The 20,106-nt window shown below is 39.6% G+C and overlaps 1 protein-coding gene across 4 annotated transcripts in view; it reads left to right on the top strand.

Moving 5' to 3' along the window:
* Window positions 1-20,106, top strand: part of LOC118831324 (transducin-like enhancer protein 4) — a 154,563-nt gene that overhangs the window by 120,049 nt on the left and 14,408 nt on the right. For 3 of the 4 annotated variants that reach the window (XR_005009135.1, XM_036738616.1, XM_036738615.1), the window contains exons 9-14: window positions 13,881-14,000; window positions 14,657-14,710; window positions 15,561-15,713; window positions 16,975-17,107; window positions 17,412-17,605; window positions 17,931-18,007. Coding sequence is in view for 3 of the 4 variants with exons in the window: in XM_036738616.1 (XP_036594511.1) it covers window positions 13,881-14,000; window positions 14,657-14,710; window positions 15,561-15,713; window positions 16,975-17,107; window positions 17,412-17,605; window positions 17,931-18,007 (731 nt within the window). In the remaining variant the exon portion in view is untranslated. The remainder of the gene's footprint in view (window positions 1-13,880; window positions 14,001-14,656; window positions 14,711-15,560; window positions 15,714-16,974; window positions 17,108-17,411; window positions 17,606-17,930; window positions 18,008-20,106) is intronic. The other variant, XM_036738617.1, reaches the window with a different exon arrangement.

Raw genomic sequence — 20,106 nt, 5'->3', positions numbered from 1 at the left:
CTAGCTTTATCTTGCGGCGTTGTTGTTGTTAATTTCCTCTCCCCCCCCACCCCCACCCTATCATTCCTAAAATGAAATTAATGGGTTTGGAATTATTTTATTCATTCCTGCCCAGATGGGCCATAGTGAGAGGAGCAAGAGAATATGCTCTAGTTCGTGCTGAATGTACTACTGTAATTAAGTGAGAGTAATAAGTGCCAAAAATCAGGGTGTTTCTAAGATTACCCAAAATACTTTGCCACACATAACTAGTCTTTCTTTACAAACTGCCTCTTGAAGTCCAGAAAAATGGGCTTTCTTGTGCTTTTCCTTTCTCTGTCCTCTCTCTTCATGTCTTTGCTAACCTGCTTTGCTTCTGTGAAATGGTCTGACTTGTCTTGCTTGCCTTTACACTTCCTCCAGTTCTTCAGATTGCAACCCAGGCCTAACTCTTTTCAGGATGAATTCCATCCAGTCTTCAACCCTTCAACACAATTTCTGTTAATCTTCTCAGCTTTAAGCGGTGCAGCTCCTCACATCTCTCAAATCACCCAATCAATAAACAAACTTTTTAAAATGAGTTATTATGTGGCAGGGGCAGAGGAAACAAAGACAAAGGTGGAATCTTCCCTGTCTTCAAAGAGCTTATGTTCTGTCCGGGAAGACAGTGTGGGCACATCTAAGGATTATGCTTGTAGTCTTTCTCCTATATACTAGTATAAATTGCAGTACAGTTATCTATGTATTTGTCTTAACCCCTTACCAAGAGATTACAAGCTCCTTGAAGGCAGAAACTGTATGTTGCTTCATCTTTCTATCTTTTGCACATAGCAAAGTACCCTAACCATAGTCAGTACTTAATAATTTTTTGTTCAGTTGGGTTGAACTCCGTGGTATACTTCTGAGATTATATATTTCTGCTGTTTAAGAGATTTTGTCTGTCTTTTTTCCTTTGTTAGAAGTAGTAAATTCCTTGAAAACAGATCTCTGTCTATTCTGAAGCATTCCTTAATTTATTCAACAGATATTTATTGAACACCTGCTGAATATGAGGCACTTGGCTGTAGTCTATGGGCATGGTATGAAAAAAGAATAATCAGCCAACCAGAAAACTTTTACGTGCTTACTGTGTGTAGGTGCTATGGTAAGCATTAAGGGTACGAAGAAAAAACAAAAACAGGCCCCAGCCTCTAGGAGCTTACAGTCCAATGGAATCAGATTTTAATTTTAATAAGAATGAGACAAAAGCTCGCTCCTCTAATTGAACTTGGTTCAGTAAAGGAGCTTAGATACTCTATATGAATAACTAATTCAGAATCATATGAAAGCATAATGATAATTAATAATAACAATAACAATACCTTACCTTTATGTGGTAATTTGTGATTACGAATGCTTTATGGACATTAATACCTTTGGTTTATATTTATTTGGTCTTTATAAGTTAAAAAAAGGAAGATATTGTTTCCAGGAAGCAGGATCAGGAAAGGGCTTCATTTTATTGAAGAGATGGCATTTGAGTTGGGCCTTATAAGCTGCTTGGCAATTGTATAAGGAGAACCAGATTTGATATTCCCCATGCTTTGTGGAGTAGTTGACTCACTTGGGTAGACATGGTGCTGATCAGGTCCAGGTCACTGTTTTAGACCCCATGTGAAACTTTCAACTTTTACAGGGCACAACTTGTGCTGTGGCCACACACCCACTTCCTATCCTCAAGGCAGACTTAGAAACACAGATATTTTTCAAAAGGACTGGCTATCAAGTGTTGTCGTGTTTCAGAGATGTGAAGTACTCCAAATCATGAATAGAAACTAGCTCCTTAAGACAGAAGAGCAACACTTGGGTCTTCTCTCCAGTTTTCTCTGATCATGAAAAGATATGGAGGACGTACCTCAGTGCAGTGAGGTGGACTACGCTGCTCACTACGGCAGGCTAAGTCATGAAGAGTACTCTAATATCTAGAACTGATGGAATTCTTCCTGCGGGAGAAGAATTACTTGGATGGGAAGGGTTTTCATCTCTATGTGGCTGCCAAAATAATACTTCTGGAGCATGGCTCTTCTGCTGTCACTACCCTTGCATAGTACCTTCAGGACTTCTTCCAGCTAGTGAATTTTTAGATCTTATTTTATGAAGATTAGTAAATCTGTTCTTGCTGAAAATTATTATTATATAGCTTCAATTACCAGCAGCTGTATTTAATTTTTAATCCTTTTTGCACTTTGCTTATTTGATATTATATGTTTTGTATTGTCTTTCAAGTGAAAATTTTGCATTAAAATTACAAAGATGCCATTTATTTAAAATTGGCAAAAGTTAATTTTGATATTGCATTTCTGTTAGGCTTCCATGGTACATAACCATACAGTATCAAGGGATGAATGCTGGCATTTTAAAAGATAAGATTTTTGTGACGGGTAGTCGTTAGGGGTCATTGTGCTACGGCCTTCCCAAAGATAATCCGGTTTGCTTTCTTTTCAAGTCTGGGCCCAGCTCATTGTCTAGGTGTGCTAGCAGATCAATTCAGTAGGCTGTCCATCTAACTGTATGTTATAGCTTGGACAGCAATCTTTCTTCATCCACTTTATTTTTCCTCGTGCGGATTGTGTTAGACTGAACCTTTTTGTGTGGTCGCAAGTCTCATTTAAGAAGCTTAGCAGCATTCCGGGGTTTGATGCAATCGATTATCTGTGTGGCTGCAAATCATGGAATCTTCAATAGAATCAGAATTTCACATGACCCTACAGGGCAATGGAGAGACACAGGGTGTTCATAAGTAAACATCCGGCTACGTGTTATCAGCGGTGACTTTGACATAAGGAACGTCATCCACAGTTGACCGTGAGCCGATCACATATCAAGAGCTGGCGATCATCCGTAGACAGCTTGAATGCTACATTTGTATCTGGATTGTTTAAAGCCTGAGAGAGGAAGGCTTCCAGTGTGTTGCAAGATAGTAAATCGCAAGGATGGATTGTGGCCTGCATTTGGAGAGGAAGTACCCACTGACCAGTTCATTTCCCTCAGGTATTTACTGAGAACCTTCTAGGTCCGTGATATTGTATTGGGCGCTGAGGATACACTTACAGAAGTGAAAGAATTCCTACCCTCGAGGAGCATTCTGCCGTTTACCTGTTTTAAGCAGCCTGGCACTTTGCTTTGCTATTCCTCTCCTATGAGTCATGCTGATTTTTTTTTTAACAATCCCTTGGGGAGGTAGCCAAGATCGGGGATTTTTTTTGGTACCTGGTAATTTACAGAGAGGGTAAAGGGTTCATGGAAATCCAAGACTGCTGTTCACATGGAAAAACCATTGGCTGTCACGGGTTGCCTTGCTGATTACCGCGTACCTCGGATGGTAGGTCTGCGGGTCATTCCTTTAAAACTCGCTCTTTAATTTGAGTCAGAATTAGTACTGCCCAGCCGTTGCCGGCCTTCCCTGGATGTGGGCGTCTCACCCGTGATCTGACTCCTCAGCTTGCGTCCAAGTTCCTATTAGAGAGAAGGAGTAGGGAACAACTTGTTTATTGCATTCATTTTATTTGCATTGGTTTGTTTATTTGTTTGTTCCCCTTTTCTCTGCCTTAAGCTGCAGCAGTCTGAAAGTTGATCGTTTTTAAAAAGGAAGAAAGATGGCTTTTGGCCATACTGCCAGAAATGTGTGGATAAGGGACGTGTGTGTGTGTGTGTGTGTGTGTGTGTGTGTGTGTGTGTGAGTGTGAGAGAGAGAGAGAGAGAGAGAGAGAGAGAGAGAGAGAGAGAGAGAGAACTCTGTAGTTTTTTAAAGCTCTAGACAGATAAACTTTAATTGCCACTGTAGAAAATCGTGTCATAAGTCCTTTCCTTGTACTAATGAAGAAATTTGAGATGAAGTTGGCTAAGTAAGCTGCCCGGGATCACCCAGCAAATCCGAAGTAATATGAAGATTGCAGCTAAGAGTTTCTGACTGGCAATCCTGGAACTGAGGACCGCTATAAATTAATGTACTGTATTTTCTTTCTGCATCCCAGCTAAACTACACTCAAATATGTATGGAGTATATTTGCATACATAATGTATAAAGAAATATATACATGGCTCTATGGAATTAACACTCGGTGGGAGAAAAATGTTCAGCTTTTCAAGTAGATTAAAACAGTTTATTGGGGGGGGAATAGCAGTGTGAAAAGACTTTCCAATAAATTTTATTAGTTTTATAAATGAGGATTCTGGTCCATTAACTTACAGCTTGCCGAGTGTTAACGATGAATCACTTAAATTCTATAAGCATCTACCTTAAGCCTTTTTTAAGGCATTTATTGGAAGTTTGTTTATATTTTGATCTAAGAATAGAACTAGGTATGCATGTGCGTATGTGGAGTTGTATCTGTGTGTATCATTAGATTGTGAGCTCTTCTAGGACAGACTTTTTTGCCTTTTTTGGGGGGAGGTGGTAACCTGAGTGCATAGCACCGTGCCTGACACATAGTAAGCATTTAACAAATTCATATTGACTGACTATAGCCAACTAGACAACATGGGAAGCTTAAGGGGTGATATTCTACCCTTTTTGTTTTTTAAGACTATTGGGCTTGTGTATGTACAGCATTGTTTTTGGGAGCAAGATATGGCACCAAATGATAAATGACGGTAACTGAATGCATCTAGACAATTTATATTATTTAAAAGAAAATTTGACCTCAGTTAAAATTTTCCATAGGCCACGTTCAAGTGAATGCAGTAAAGTAGGAGAGAAGTGTATTTGTCTGTCCTTTACATATCATTTGTTTTTGTAGTCTCAGGTTGTTTTTAGACTGTCATTTTATGGTGTTCTTTACTTTCTACCATTTTCTCAATTCTTATGAACTTACTCCTTTTTGACATAGAATCCTTAATATCAAATGTATAAGAGAGAGAAGAGGGAGAACCAAAGTGTGGTCTCACCAGCGGCCCCTTTGCCACATTTTAGGGAGCAATGATGCGAAAAGAAGAAAGTATTTTACTGATTTGAGGAATTTGGCGGCATCCCTTCCGTTGTAGTAGGGTAACTGTGCCTAGTGCTGCTGCAGCTATACACTCCTACGCCGTGTTCTCAGTCAGGCCATTCGGCTCGTTGGATAGTCTTGTTGGCCCACTTGGACACTTATTAAGCAGCTGAGAGGCTAAACAGCTTTTCTGCTTATAACCTATATCCACCAAATGTTGGTTCTTTCTTTGATAAGCTTTAGCATTTTACATTGTAAGGAAGAAGAGTGTTAGAGCAAGAGTATCCCAGTTATTTTCAGAGCGCACATGGGACTATTTTATATCAGAGCCCTAGTATAATGAAGTAATGGAAATGTAGTTTTGTAGTTTTCTGATGGTTATCAATCATGTGGGGGAGGACCAAGTGGTTACAGTGTTTGTTATTTTATAAGAAAGTCCTGATTTAATTTTTTTTATCTTTTAAATTCAGTAGCATAATTGGTGTTGAGGACCTTTTTCTGAGTTAACTAAAAGTTAGGAGTGAATAGGATGGAACTTGGGATTATATACTTATACCTGTTGATTTCAGTATCTTTGAAAGAAAGGGGTGAAAGGGAAATGGCATTTACATGGTGCCTAGGCTAAGCTTTTTATGAATATCATCTCATTTGATCATTTGAAAGGTATTATAATACCCTGCTCACAAAGATAGTGCTACCCAACGTCCATCAGTAAAATATGTGGCTTTCTACTCCCATTGTTTGCTTGAGTTCCTTCTCTGACCAGCAGCAGCATGTGTCACTATAGCCCAATGGTCGTGGAAAATACCGGGATTAACTAGCCCGCTTTGAGTGAAGGTTATGACCTTAGCTTCATCAGCACACCACCAACCAAGATCAACCAGTTAACCAGTGTAACTGTATTTAATGAATACCTTTGGGGTGAGGCAAAAGGTTTTATTTTGGAAAGGAGAAAGTACAAGTAAGAAATCTCAAGAGGACATTAAACTAACATTCTAATTTGAAATAGATTTTGTTAATACTTTGTAAATTATTGGTATATTTTTACCAAGCAAATAATAGATGACATAGAGGACAAAACCAAGAATATTTCCTTGAATATTGAAAAAAAAAACATTTGGAAACTGAAAAATATCTAGGATTTTATGTAATGTCTGTATTATGACTCATGGTGTTATGTTAATCCCATGCTATGCCCATATTAGAAAAGATTAACTCTGTTTGATTCTCAGATTTCATGGTTTGGCTTATTATATGCAACCAAAGTTTCCTTAACCTGTGAATAGGGCAGAAAACACTATAGCTGGAATTTGGAATTTAAAGTGCATGTTATTCATAGCATGTCCTATAGGGTAGTACATCAAATGGAACAAGCCCCTCATCTTTGCACGGGGAATATTTTGAAAGGTTCTCCCAGTAGTTAGTAACACTGAAAAATTGTTGGGTGTTTTTTAGAGACCTGAACTTCTTTGTGAAGGTGAAATCTGATTTATGTTGATTTGAAAATAGAGGGCTCTATGAAGGCTGTTTATAGCTTATGTGTGTTAATTATTTCCTTAATCAGGTAGACTTTTTTTAAAAAATCCCTTTACCTGTGATGAACAGTAGACTGCCACAAATAGTAGTTTGTTTGGAAGTTCTGCCTTTTTTAGCTCTCTCCTCACCCTTCTACCCCCATGCTCTGTTCATTTACATGTTAATGTACATTAAGCTACACATTTTCTTAGCCAATTTGCACTTCAATAATTTTTTTTTGTTTTAGTTACATTGACCTGTCCCATACCTAGTACTTTTTCATTTTTTTCTCACTCTGATTAATCTAGAACTTTTATCCCCTTAATTATGCTTTATGAGAAAGGGGACACACTGACAAACCTATATATTTCAGCAAAATTTTAATTGGAATAACTTTATAAATGCATCGTTCTGGTTAAATATGAATTGCTTAGGAAATCGTTTATCTGGATACTTATTGAAAATGTTTCTTCTGTATGCGTCCTGGCATCATTCTAATCGTGGTGCAATGGATCACTCAGAGTGTGATGGTTCAAATAAACAATTCAAATATTCCCCAGTAAAAGCAATCCAAGAGGCAGTCAAACCAGCCCACGAGGCCCTAAGAACAGATAAGAGCAGCCAGCAAAGAGGTAAGAGCAGGAGGTCAGGAAGTTCCCTGCTGTCTCACGTGCTCCCTGACAAAGTCCTAACTATTTTTATGTCCTCCTTGCCCAAAGGGCCCACAGCTGAGACCCCAATCAATCCACCTATAGGCAAAATTAAATCAGGCTAGTCTAGGTCTGCTTTATCAGTCTTAGCTTACAACAGCATTGGAGGGTGGTATGGAAATGTGGGGGTTAACTCAGTCTTCTCCTCCCCGCCAGTTCCACTAACATCCTGGCCCACAGCAGGTTTGCCTCAGTGTTGGCTTTCGTTTGTTCCTTCTGTGTTTCTCATGTTCTTGTCAAAGGTCCTACTTCTGTCTTGAACTCTTGTCTAGGAGCCTGTTCTCATCACAGGCTATGTATGAGCTAGTGGGCTTAACTTTTACAGAAAGATTTTCCACAGTTTGGCCATATTCTCTTGATAGCACACAGGCCAAAAAAGGTTATATGGTGGGATTCCAGACTCCCTGACAGGACATCCTTTTTGGTAGGCCGGTATTTTTTTCACTTCTCAGCACCACATTTTAGGAAAGATGTTGACAAATTGGAAGGTGTTAAGAAGAGGAAACCCAAGATGGTTAGAGGATTGGAAACCATGCCATACTAGGATTATTTGAGGAAAAAATTCAGAACAGTTAGCCTGGAAAAGAGTAAACTTGAGTTAGACTTGATAGCGGTCATCAGATATTTGCAGGGCTGTCAAGTAGAAGAGGCAGTAGACTTGATCGCCTTGGCCCTAGAGAACAAAGCTAGGAGGAAGAATAAGTGGATGGTGTAGAAGCAGATTTGGGCTTGGTTTCAGGAGGAGGAGAAAACCCTTTATAACAACTGGAGCAGGCAGGCAGATAGTCATCTCCATGTTTGGAGGCCTCCTAGATGAGGAGTGGATGAATACTTGTCAGCATGTGTTATCAAACTAGGTGGTCTTTGAGTTCCCTTAGAAGGTGCTTTCCATAATTAGTCCCCTAATGATATTTTAGTGTGGATCATTCACCTTTTTCTCTTTAGACTTCAAGAGAGAATCATTCTAGTTTAATCAAGGCACTAGTTTTTAACAAACCAATATTATTACCTGGTCTTTAGTGCTCTCCTCCCTCCTTCCCCCTTGGTAATGACTAAACTTTTTGCTGCAAATACAAACCTAAGTAACAGTGTGACAGTCTTAGAGTTATATCAGTCATGGGTGCTTTTTTGCAAATAGCACTGTGGAAGAGTCTTCTTCCTCCTTGTCGTTCTTTGCCTGATTTACCTGAGGCTAAGTAGGGGAAATTTTTTAAGGTGATAGATTCTTCCAGTGATGGTGTATGACTGCAAGTGAGGAACTACTGTAGCCTTTGAAGAACTAAAAGTTGAGGATTGCATGGTATGTGGAATATATATGTATATATTGCATGGTATATGGTGGAGATAACATTACAAATGAGGCATTGTTCAGGAGAGAAGCAGTGGAAAGGATATAACTGGAGAAATGTATGACCAGAAAAAAGGTAGGCTAATCATAACCAAAATGATGGACAACCTGTGTGGTACGTTGGTGTCTACACAATGTCGAGAAGACAGGAGAATGGCCTTCAGGTCAACCCTACATGAGGAATGTAGGAAGATTATAGACAAGAGTCAGGCAAGAAGAATTCTGATAGGTTGTGGGAGGGAGTTCTCACATGAGTGAAGTCTCAGCTCCATTAGAATATTATAGACTGCCTCCATCAATAGTACCATGTTGTGCTGGTGTCATGATTCTGAATATCTCAGTTGAGGAAAAGAATAACCTTTATAAATGCATAGAATAATCCCTTTTAGATTAGACTTAAAATAGAAGATTCTACCTCACTAGATTTCATTTATGGCCAGCATAATAAGATAAAAAGCTTAAAAACTGAATTTCAGCTTCAAGGACCATATGATTATTAAAAAATCATTTACTTACAGTTTTGTTTATTGTAGTTAGTCAAAATGAGCCCTCTGTTTCAGTCTGTTAGTATTTTCCATCATTTGTTCATTGTAGTCAAGAGCCTCAGAAAAATGTTGGTCAGGTTAATTGTGCTGTCAGCTTTCTCTGTAAGATCTAAGCTTGGGTCCTCAAAAGAACCTGGTCTGTAATGAATAGAAATACCTGTCTAGGGTAGCTCTTTGTAGAAGGTGGCATGTCCCAGACAGGTATAATGACCACAACCTCCCCTTGGACTTGAGTGGATGTTAGCCCAGAACCATGGAAGGACTCTGGAAAGAAAGTTCCCACCACCAAAGTCCTTGGTACCATAAAATGGTTCAGTGTCATAGAGGAATATACTTTTATCATTGGAAATAACATTACAGAAGATGGACTGCCATCTGCTCTTCCATTGCACCCTAAGGAGTCGGTAGCCTCTCTGTACGACTTGTAACTGAAACCTCTTCTATGTGTTTGCTCCTTCTGAATAGACCCTTTTGCCTTCTGTTTGTATCCTTAATGCTTATATTGAACTACATTTGGTAAGCAATTAATGCTTTTTCACTAATTCATTCATCAAATTACCAAAGCAGTTGAGTTTCATAATATAAGTAAAGACTGTGATCATTCTTAGAGGTTTCTCTCCCAGCTTTGTAGTTTTATATTTTGTTAAAAATGTATTTGCAACTTATCCTTCTACTTCTGTGGTATATTCATTTTTATTTTTTAAAAACAGACATCTCATCACAAAATTGTGTCTTTTTCATTGGCAATTTCCATACTGTGAATTTGCTCATGCTAGCTAAGTAGGTTACTGCTAATTATAAGCCTGCCTTATAAAAAACTTGTTGAAATTTCCCAGTGATAAAACTTGAATAGGAAATGGTGCCCATTTATTGTTCCTGTCTTTCTAGAGTAATAATTCAACTCCAATAAGTTCTTTATATTTGATATGCAAGGGGGAAAAAATCTTAAGAGTAGGATTTGGGGTGGGGCGAGGGGAGGAAAATATTTTAAAATTAGTTTTTCTGGAGAAGCCTGGCTTTGTTTTAATCAGTGTTTATTTAATCATTGCTGTTAACACACTCCAGAAAAGATCGGAGTGTCCTTTCACTCACAGAATGCAGGATTTGTAAGATTTGCGATGGGAGTCTGTGCCAAGTCTGATTTGACTTGAAAGCAATTATGTCATTAAGCATTGCACGTTGCCCCAGTGCCCATTGTGGAGATCATCCTTTAAATTCTGTCGATAATTAACTACTTTATCATTCTGCTGGGGGTACCACACCACTTTATTAAGCAGTAAAATCCAAGAATAAAGTATTCCTAGAACAAAACTAACCAGATAGAGAAAAATGAAACTGCAGAGTATCACGCACATAAAAAATGGAAATAGATGCCCAAGTGTCAGTAAACATCACTATTTAGTGTCTTTATTTTAGATGCAATTTCATCATTACTTAGAAACATTTTTATTTCTTGTAACAGAAGTATAACAATTCCACACAGTGTATCTATCAGAAGCATCCACCCCAACTCTGTGCTAATCATCTTAGTGTTCACTTCTTACAGTTTCTTAGAAAAGTATACTGTTGGAGCTGAACATTAAGACAAGGACAGAGAGGTTAAGGGGGAGAGGACAGAACGTGGAGCTCTTCTGGATTTGGCATTGGAACTGAGTAATGAAGGATATTTCATACTTTTTTTTTTTTTTTGAGAGAAAGCACTCTAAAAATTCAGTGAGGCCCTGCCCTAGAGGCAGGAGTGGATCTTCTATAAGCTTTACCTGACTCTCTCCTCTTCCCTTCTCACTGTGGTACCTGGTACTTTATTGCTGCCTTACAGTTTTTTAACTGCAGCTCTGTAAACTACAATTCACACTAGAGTGTTAGAAAATGAATGTGCTTTCCTTACTGAGGAGGGAAATCTGTTCATTAGAAGATTTTTTTTTTAATTTAACAGCATTTATTTTCTCTAGCCCCACCCTTCCAAAAAAAAAAAAACAACCCTTGTAACAAATATGTACAGTCAAGGAAAACATTTTCATATTTCCCATATCCGAAATATGTTTTTTTCCTCTCATTCTGCATCTTGAGTCTGTCACTTCTCTGTTAGGAGATTGGGGAGCATTCTTCATCCCAGGGCCCCTGGAATTGTGGTTGGTTATTGCCTTGATGAGAATTAAGTCTTTCACATTTATTTATCTTTGCAAAATGTTGTTGTTGTGAAACTTGAAAGACAAGCAAAGGAAAGGGCAGTGCTAAACTCAGAGGACTGAATCTTGAACAGAATTTCAGTCACAATTGTGCCCACATCATGGAGGTGTTATTTAGAAACATGGGATGAGGAGGGCAGTTCCTAGCACCTCTCAAATCATTTCTTACAGGCAGTTCCTTAGTCCATTTATGGGTAATACAGACTCTGCAGAAAATAATAAGGCTTAGAATACTGAGGTTTTGAAAGTAGTCACAGTTGGTTTGTTTCATCTTTTCTCCTTGTGGGTAGTTGTTCTGATATATTAAGCCTATTCTCCATGGCAGGAATGTCTTTATTTCACATGTAAATCCAATGTAGCATAGTGGAAAACACTCGGGGCTGGGAGTCCTGAGGCCCGTGTCTGAGTCTGACTGCCACTAAGCCCCTGTTTGACCTTGCGACAGATGACTGCCCCCTCTCTGAGTCTCAGTTTCCACATCTGTAAAATGAGGGGGTTAATGGACTAGATCTTGTCACGGTCTTGTCCTGTGCTAGAGCTCCGCTTCTCATTGTAGTCACCTGGCTCTTGTGCCTAAAACCACGATATGGAAATTGGACATTTGTTTTTAATAATTTGAGGGCGGAAATGGGGCTTTGTTCATTTCCTCAGTGTTAGCGAATTAAATTTACATGGGTTGGTATTTATTTTCAAGTTTCCATTTTTAGCCAGGTTTAAATATGTAAACAGTTAACCCTGGAATGTTTCCTAATGAATTTACTGGAATACAGAACACAAACATTCCCACCACAATCTCTGAAGTCCTCCTCTTAATAATGTAGCTTGGAATTGTACTATTTGGAATATATTTTGTATTTAGATATACTTTCATATGGAATATTTTTGTATAGAATATCTCCATTAGTAGAATTTCAGTTAATTCCAACAAAAGGTAAACTCTTGACTAATAATACACAAAAGAAAAAAAATCTCCTCAGAGGGTGTTGTAGAACTCTGGCTGCCATCCTTCTGTGCCTACCAAGGCACACCTACCATGTTCGTGTAACAGCCACTCGTTAGTAATGCACCAGACTGCATCAGATGTACATTCCCTGTAGCCTTTTGAGGCCTAAGGAGGAAGTTTAGGTTTTCTAAGAAGAGTGTGACTTTTTTTCCTCCTGGGCTTCCCACTCAATAGTGGTACCAGTGCCCTTCCTCTCTGCCACTTGAAAGGATTTCTTTGTTGCCTTCACCGCCATCCACTTGGCAGAGAGCTCTCGAGCTGTACTGCTTGACACATGAAATAATTAATATGTGCTCCTTCCTGGGACAAACACCTTGAAGTTTAAAAGGGAAATAAAATTTTACAAACCAGGGATATGTAGGTAGTAGATATGCAGATAGTAGACCTTTGATTTCACTGGTACAGAGAACTCCCACCACCAGTGCAGGTTCTGTGCAGCTTAAGGTTGTAGCAGCTGATGGCAGAGTGGAGAGAGTCCTAGACCTGGAGTCAGGAAGACCTGAGTTCTAACCTGGCCTGTGACAGTTATGTCACTATGTGACACAGGGGGAACGTCACTTCACCTCTGTTTGCCTCAGTTTCCTCAACATTAAAATGGGGATTATAATAGTACTTACTTCTCAAGGTTGTTAGTAGGATGAAATGAGATAATATGTATAAAAAGCGCTTAGCAGAGTGCCTGATGCATAGTAGGCACCATAGGAAATACTTGTTCCCTTCCCCCTTTAGAGAGTTGCCTTGAACACCGAGGTTAAGTAATTTGCCCAGAATCAGTAAAGGACAGTGCATTAAGCTCTTAACAGATGTAATCGCTTTTCTTTTTTTGGGGGGGTGGTACATAATCTCAATCTACTAGATCCCAACACAATTACCCTGCCTCCCTAAAAATAGTTCCCAAAGAGTTTTTTGTCTTTCATACAGAAGAAATCATATACATATATATACACACATTATATATATTATATGTACACACACATAACATCCTATGTTGAGACATAGGATAAACTTTTTTATTTATATTTAAACATGGTTCTCCAGAGACACTTGAAATATTTGCATTTTTTTAAAATTTATTTATTTATTTTTAGTTTACCACACATGGTTCTACATAGTTTTGAGTTCCAGATTTTCTCCCCTCCCTCCCCCTCCCTTCCCAAGACGGCATGGAATCTCATATAACTGTCATGTGTAACTTCATATTTGCATTTTTTAATGGTAGTGCTGAGAGTATCATCAATTTGTCCTTTCTTCATTCTTATAATTTTAGTTAAAGATGCCATATCTGTGAAAGATTTTAAAAACATTTCTTTGATTAAACTGGTTTTCCTTGCGATGACTTCCTGTTTCATCATTCTCTCTTTTCTTCCCCCATACTTTTTCTTTCCTTTTCCTTTCTCCCTCTTTTTCTCCCTTTTCCCCTGCTATTTTTTTCTCCACTTCCCCTCTTTCTCCACTCCTCAGACCCCCTCTTCTCTCTGCTCCCCTTTCTTCTTTTCCCTCTCTGTCCCTTCTCCTAATAGTTTATTCCAAAATAAAAAAAGAAATTAAAGTCTTCATTGAACAGAAAAATAGTGGCATTAAATGTATAGTAACTTACAACACCTCTTCACCTTTCTAATTTCAGAGTTCTTCTGTGTCCCCATCTGCCAGTTTCAGGACTGCAGAGAAGCACAGAAACTCAACAGACTATTCATCAGACAGCAAAAAACAGAAAACTGAAGAAAAGGAAATAACAACTCGTTATGTAAGCTCATATTCACTTTGGTTAATGCTAGTCTTCTTTTTCGGTGCTATACTAATAGCCACTTTCTCTTTAACTCTCTGTCTAAAACTAGGATTTGGGGGCAATAAAGTTTTTAAAAAATGAAATGCTGAACAGTTGGTATAGTTTTTAGTACCCTATTTAAATCCCCGCTTTTCAAAGCGTGAAGTGAGTTTTTGGTTTGTGTTTGTTTTGTTTACTGTGTATTTGAGTTTTGTCACTGTTCTTGCTGCTGCCAGTTTGGGTGAATAGTGCAAGTATCCTGAGCATCTGTTTCAGATGGCCACTTTATTTAAATAGGGCAGTTTTTCTTCTCCCCATGCTAGAGACATTACAGATCTATGGCTTTTTGTGCCCAGCGGCAAGTGGCAAGAGAAACTAGCAGTATTGCTATAAGTGATGGTTGTAAGTAGCCATGCTCTATTTGAAATAATCAGTAGAATGCAATTTCCTATCATGTCGTGTGGTATATTTAGGCTATCAAAAGTTTTACCAAGAGCTGTTCAGTGCCTGAGAAGGCTCACCTCACCTCGATGGGATTGCGGAGCTTGGAAGGGGTTTATTTAACTTTACTGTCTAAAAATATAATTCTCTTCTGAAAAGACAACAACAAAACGTCTTCCCAATTGTCCACGCAGGACAGTGACGGAGAGAAGAGCGACGACAACTTGGTAGTTGACGTTTCCAATGAGGTACGTGCGCCTGTCTGATGACGAATGCACTTCTCTTGTTTTCTGATGTACACCGGATGTACTTATGAAATAATGGGTCTTGTCATCCAGAATGTTTTCTGAATTTCTGCTAGGACCCAGCTGTTGTTCATCTTGGGGCTCTTTTTTTTTTTTAACATAATCCTTATCTTTCAAGGGGCTATGATTTCATCTGTGTTGGAACTGCCTGAAACAATGTAGATCACAACCCCCTGGTGCCTTAGGACATAGTTGAAGGAGTTGCCCTGAGCTGCGCGCCCCCCCCCCCCCCCCACTCCCCCAATCATCACCTGATAACCAGCCTTTTAGTAATGAGCTCCTCCAGACTCATCTGGGCTGGTTCTCTGTTGACAGACATAGACTGTCTGTTAGCAGGCACATTTTGAGGACTTTCCAGCCTGGGAAGGGTTTGCCAGAGCTTGTTCTCTCAAACTACAGTGCCGAGAACCAAGCTTCACCTCCATGCCATCATGCCGAGTAGGACTTCAGTAGATGATTTACAGTTATTATTATTGAGAATATCTAAACTTTTTTCCCCTTTGATATGAATTATCTTGAATAAAACACAAAGCTATTGGTCATCTTATAGAGCTATTGGTGGGATCATATAATTTTGGTGTTTTTTTTTTAAAGGACTATAGTACTTTCCCTTTGGTGCAAGTCTAGAATCTTTTATTTGAGCATTTGAATGGACTGGAAATGTTTTGTACATAAGGCCATTAAATCCTCTCAGATAAGCACTTTTACCCCTCCCTTTCTCCTCCTCTATCCTCCTGGACTGTAGCTTTGTGACTTCAGGTGCTGCATTAATGTCCATGTTGTTTATTTGTAGGATCCCTCTTCCCCTCGAGGGAGCCCAGCACATTCTCCAAGAGAGAATGGCCTGGACAAGACCCGTCTGCTCAAGAAAGATGCCCCAATTAGTCCAGCCTCTATTGCATCTTCCAGCAGTACTCCTTCCTCAAAATCCAAAGAACTTAGCCTTGTAAGCAGCACTTTTTTTTAACTGTTTTTTTCTAGGGTGTCTTCTTTCAAGATGTTTGGGTTTATTCCCCCTTCTCCTCTCCCCAGTATGGCATTCAACAGCTGCCTACTGAAAACTCCCTTTGTTCCCATCCAATAGATGGTTGATAAGACTGTAAGACCAGGGTCTTTTTGGAAGGGAGAGAATTTGTTAACCTGCAGATGATGGATACATTTGTGTTGTGCGTCTTTTTGCAAGGATATGGGAGTTAGGAGATGGGGAAATGGAGTGAAATGTGTCGTCCTGAAAATGAATAAGTATAGTCTGGTGTTCCAGAGAGATTTTTGTGCTTGTGGTTTATGGTAAATTCACTTTTCAGCTTGGATACGATTTTGTTGCTAGCTTTGTTTGAATTACCAAGCTATATTCAGCGGCAATAATTTTCACTTCCTATCTAAAAAGTAATCTGTCACTTACAAGAATCTACTTTGACTCCTACCACAAATCACAATGCAAAAAAGCTGCTACAAGTCAGGATCATTCCCCTCCCTGCCCTCTCTTTCTTTGTGGCTATAGCTAATCACATTTACCATGACCAATTAAGTCTCTGGAACCTACCCTTTAAGAAAATTTAAGATAAGTTTGCTTATGAGATAACTCAGAGAAGGAAGGAAAATTCCTCTCTTTGTCTACAGATTACAGATTGGAGGGCATATCTGGTACAGGAGTGGTGTGTGTGTGTGTGTGTGTGTGTGTGTGTGTGTGTGTGTGTTTTTTTCTTTAATCCATCATTGTTCTGCCCTTATGTCGTAACTCTGTTTTAATGGAAGCTCCTCTGGGCTGAATCTTTATGACTGTATAGGCTTGGTCCCTTTCTAATGAAATCTGCTAACCAGGAAGCCTATTATGACTTGGGCATTTCCACTGGGAACCAGGCTTAAACCACTTACTCTTTTAAACATAAGCCACCAGCAAGGAGGCAGTCACAGTCAGGTAGCAATGATTTTTGAGTCACAGTCAGCTCCTGCCTGCTTCAGACCCGTTACCTAGAAAGGAATGACTCAAGCCTGCTGGTAATTCTAGCTTTTCAATCATCCCCTTCCGTCCTCTCCCATGTGCTGACTGCATTGCTGTGAGAAACTTTTTTTTAATGGGCAGGGCATGTTCTTTTTTTACCTAATATAATTTTGATCTATGGTATTGTTCATTAACACAGTAATTCTAAATCTTTATAGGTCGTTTTGAAAGGAACATAAATGCCTTTGATTTTTGTCTCTGTTAGAATGAAAAGTCTACTACTCCTGTTTCAAAATCCAACACTCCCACTCCACGAACTGATGCTCCGACCCCAGGCAGTAATTCCACTCCAGGATTAAGGCCTGTGCCTGGAAAACCACCAGGTGTTGACCCATTAGGTTTGTAAACAAAATCAAATGAAAACCTCAAACGACTCAATGTCTGCTCTCTGAATATATTTGTCTTTTGTCTGTTACAACTTTATTCTTGAGAGTATTGATGACCTTGCCTGTGATGTTTAGCTAGACAAAAGGAAGTATTATAAAAGAGTTTGAATGGAACCTATTGAAGGATTGAGTGACTTTTCAAAGCATTAAAACAAATTGGTTTCTAGCATGGATGTTATTATTAGTGTCCTTATGATTCTGTTTGAGAACCCTTTTTCTTTCTTTTCTTTTTCTCCCACCGCCATTTTTCCTCTAGCTTCAGGCCTGAGAACCCCTATGGCCGTCCCGTGTCCATATCCAGCTCCATTTGGCATTGTTCCACACGCTGGGATGAACGGGGAGCTGACCAGTCCAGGAGCTGCATATGCTGGTCTGCATAACATCTCCCCTCAGATGAGTGCGGCTGCAGCTGCTGCCGCTGCCGCCGCTGCCTATGGAAGATCTCCTGTGGTACATTTCTAGGGCTTTTGTTCTTTAGAAGAGTCATGATAGCATACAAGAGAATCCTCACATTGTCCCTTGTAGATGGGGTGGTATGAAGAATTTTTGCAACATTAGGAGTATTAACAGAGGGACTTCTGTATTTTCATAAAATTCAGCTACATGTAACTGAAGCCCTCTTTTTTTTGTTTAGACACATTCCATTGTATAGGGACATAACTTCCTTTTCAATTTGAAAGTCAAAACCAGAACAGGCTTCACCATATGGAGCTCAATAAGCAATGTCCTCATGGCTTATGTTTGTTTTTGTTCTTTTGCTTGTGGAAAACTGTAGGTTGGTTTTGATCCACACCATCACATGCGTGTACCAGCGATCCCACCAAACCTGACCGGCATCCCTGGAGGAAAACCGTGAGTGTTGGTCCGCTGTTGCAGAAGTCTCTTTTCTTTGCTGCTTCGTTCTCCTCTTAGCCACTGAGTGCTACTGCACCATAGCAGCCCTTTCTGAGCTGGATTGGTGGGCTTGTAAGGGTTGGGTTTTGTCCTTGAGGTATTTCTCATTTTCGTTTAGTACAGGAAGGAGGTAATGGGGGGCAGGGTTTTGTATTTGCAGTTTGAAGCCCTGAGCTTCCAATATCAAAATGCCAACTGCAAAGGCAATCATGTCTTCTCTACTCCAGTTGCTGTTTAAAGGCAGTTCCTTTGTTCACAAAAGTCCAGCTGTTTCTTGCCAACATACTTAGTGCACATAGCTTAAGTATGTTGAAGAAAGCACATGGATATGTTTGGGTAGCTCCAAAACTCTGAGAAACATCTTGGTGGCATTCTGCTTCCATCTCTCCCCAACACAACTGACCAGATACAGTGAAGAGTACTTAGGACTTCTCTGACTGTGAACCTGGCACTGGGGAATCATTTTCTTCATGGCCCTCCTGAGTTACAAAAGGCAACACATAGTTTAGGCCTTGGTGCTAGCCCTCATCTTCCACCAAACTACCTGCGTTCCACTAAACTACCCTTCATTTCAGCTTAGCCTGCTTTGTTGCTGCTCCCTAAACTTGGCATTCCTTGCCTCCTCTTTGACTAGACTGCCCTAGATGTAAACGATAAGCAGGCATAAACTCCATCCTTCACAGTTAACGATAGAAGTAATAGCTCCCGTACAGCACTGGAAGGTCCACAAAGCATTTCACATGTGGTAGGTGCCGATATCCCCATTTTTTGTGCTTTGCACATAATAGGCCAAAAACATGATTAAATTAGACTATAAATTTTCTAGGGATTCTTGCTTTCTTATTGGCACTATTTATTTGATTTCTTATTTATTATTCAATTATCTTAGTTACGGTTAATTTGGGTTATTATTTAATTGTATTATTTGTTTATTATTGGGTTATTGACAGCAGTATTCAGTAACTCCTGAGGAACTGACATGTCTCTGTCCCTCCCTTCTGAAGCTGATGGTGCGGTCTTGTTTAGAGCCTGGCCTGCTTATCTCAAGTCTTGATAACTTTCATTCAGTCATTTATCACATTTTTTATTTGCTTATTGTGTGCCAAGCACTGTACTTAACACTAAGGGAAATGCGAAGGTAAACATGAGACCTGTCTAAGGCCTCAGAGTTTGAGTAGAAAACACGAATGCTTCTTTCTAGTAATCTACTCCCTACACATCACGGCCCTTCTTTAAATAAAGATGTGATCCCAACATCCTCCCTATTCACCTTCTTTGTATTCTCCACTTGGACGGAGTTGGGTGATTTTGGTTCCAGGCATTTTGGTGCATCCATCTTATTTGCTGGCTATCACGTTTTGGGCCTAAACATTCTGTTCTTGGTGCTCCTTTTTTTTAATCCCTTACACTCTCCATGACTTCATAGCCATCATCTCCACTTAGTTGACACCTAAATGTATGTCTCCAGCCATTTTCTGAAGTCTGGACCTGTCAGTGTTTATAGGACACCTCTGTCTTTCCCATTAGCATTTCAAGCTCTGTTCATCCAAAGCCAAGCTTACTGTCTCTGACCATCCCACCTTCCACCCACCCCCACCCCAAACATATGCTTCCTTCTGACTTTGCTGTTTCTGTCACGGGTAGCATTAACCCAGACTTCCGAATTCAAAACCTTGGTATCCTTTCATATCCTCTCGTCTCTTGTCACATACTGTATCCTGTAGAATATGCCTTTTAAAAATCTTTTCCCATCTGGTACCTCCTTTTCCTGCTGGCATCACTGTACATGGTTATGTTATTTGGTCACGTGATGCCTATGCTCTGGAGACCCAGAGTGGCTTTCTTTTGCCTGCCAAGTAACTTGTCAGATTCCTTTGAATGACTCTCAGTGACCCCCACCCTCCATTTCCAACCTCTTCTCATGTTCCTCTTCTTCATGTGCTCTCCGCTTTAGACAAACCAGATTTATCTTTTCTTTACATCCTTTCTTCTTAACCTTTCTGCCCCAGTGAAAGGAAAGGAGACAAACATGGTGGGCATTCCCTCTTCCATGCTTT

This window comes from Trichosurus vulpecula, chromosome 9 (assembly GCF_011100635.1).
Source record: "Trichosurus vulpecula isolate mTriVul1 chromosome 9, mTriVul1.pri, whole genome shotgun sequence".
In the NCBI taxonomy this organism is placed as follows: Eukaryota; Metazoa; Chordata; class Mammalia; order Diprotodontia; family Phalangeridae; genus Trichosurus; species Trichosurus vulpecula.
The sequence above is the reverse complement of the archived record's forward strand: the minus strand, read 5'-3'. Positions and strand labels throughout refer to the sequence as shown.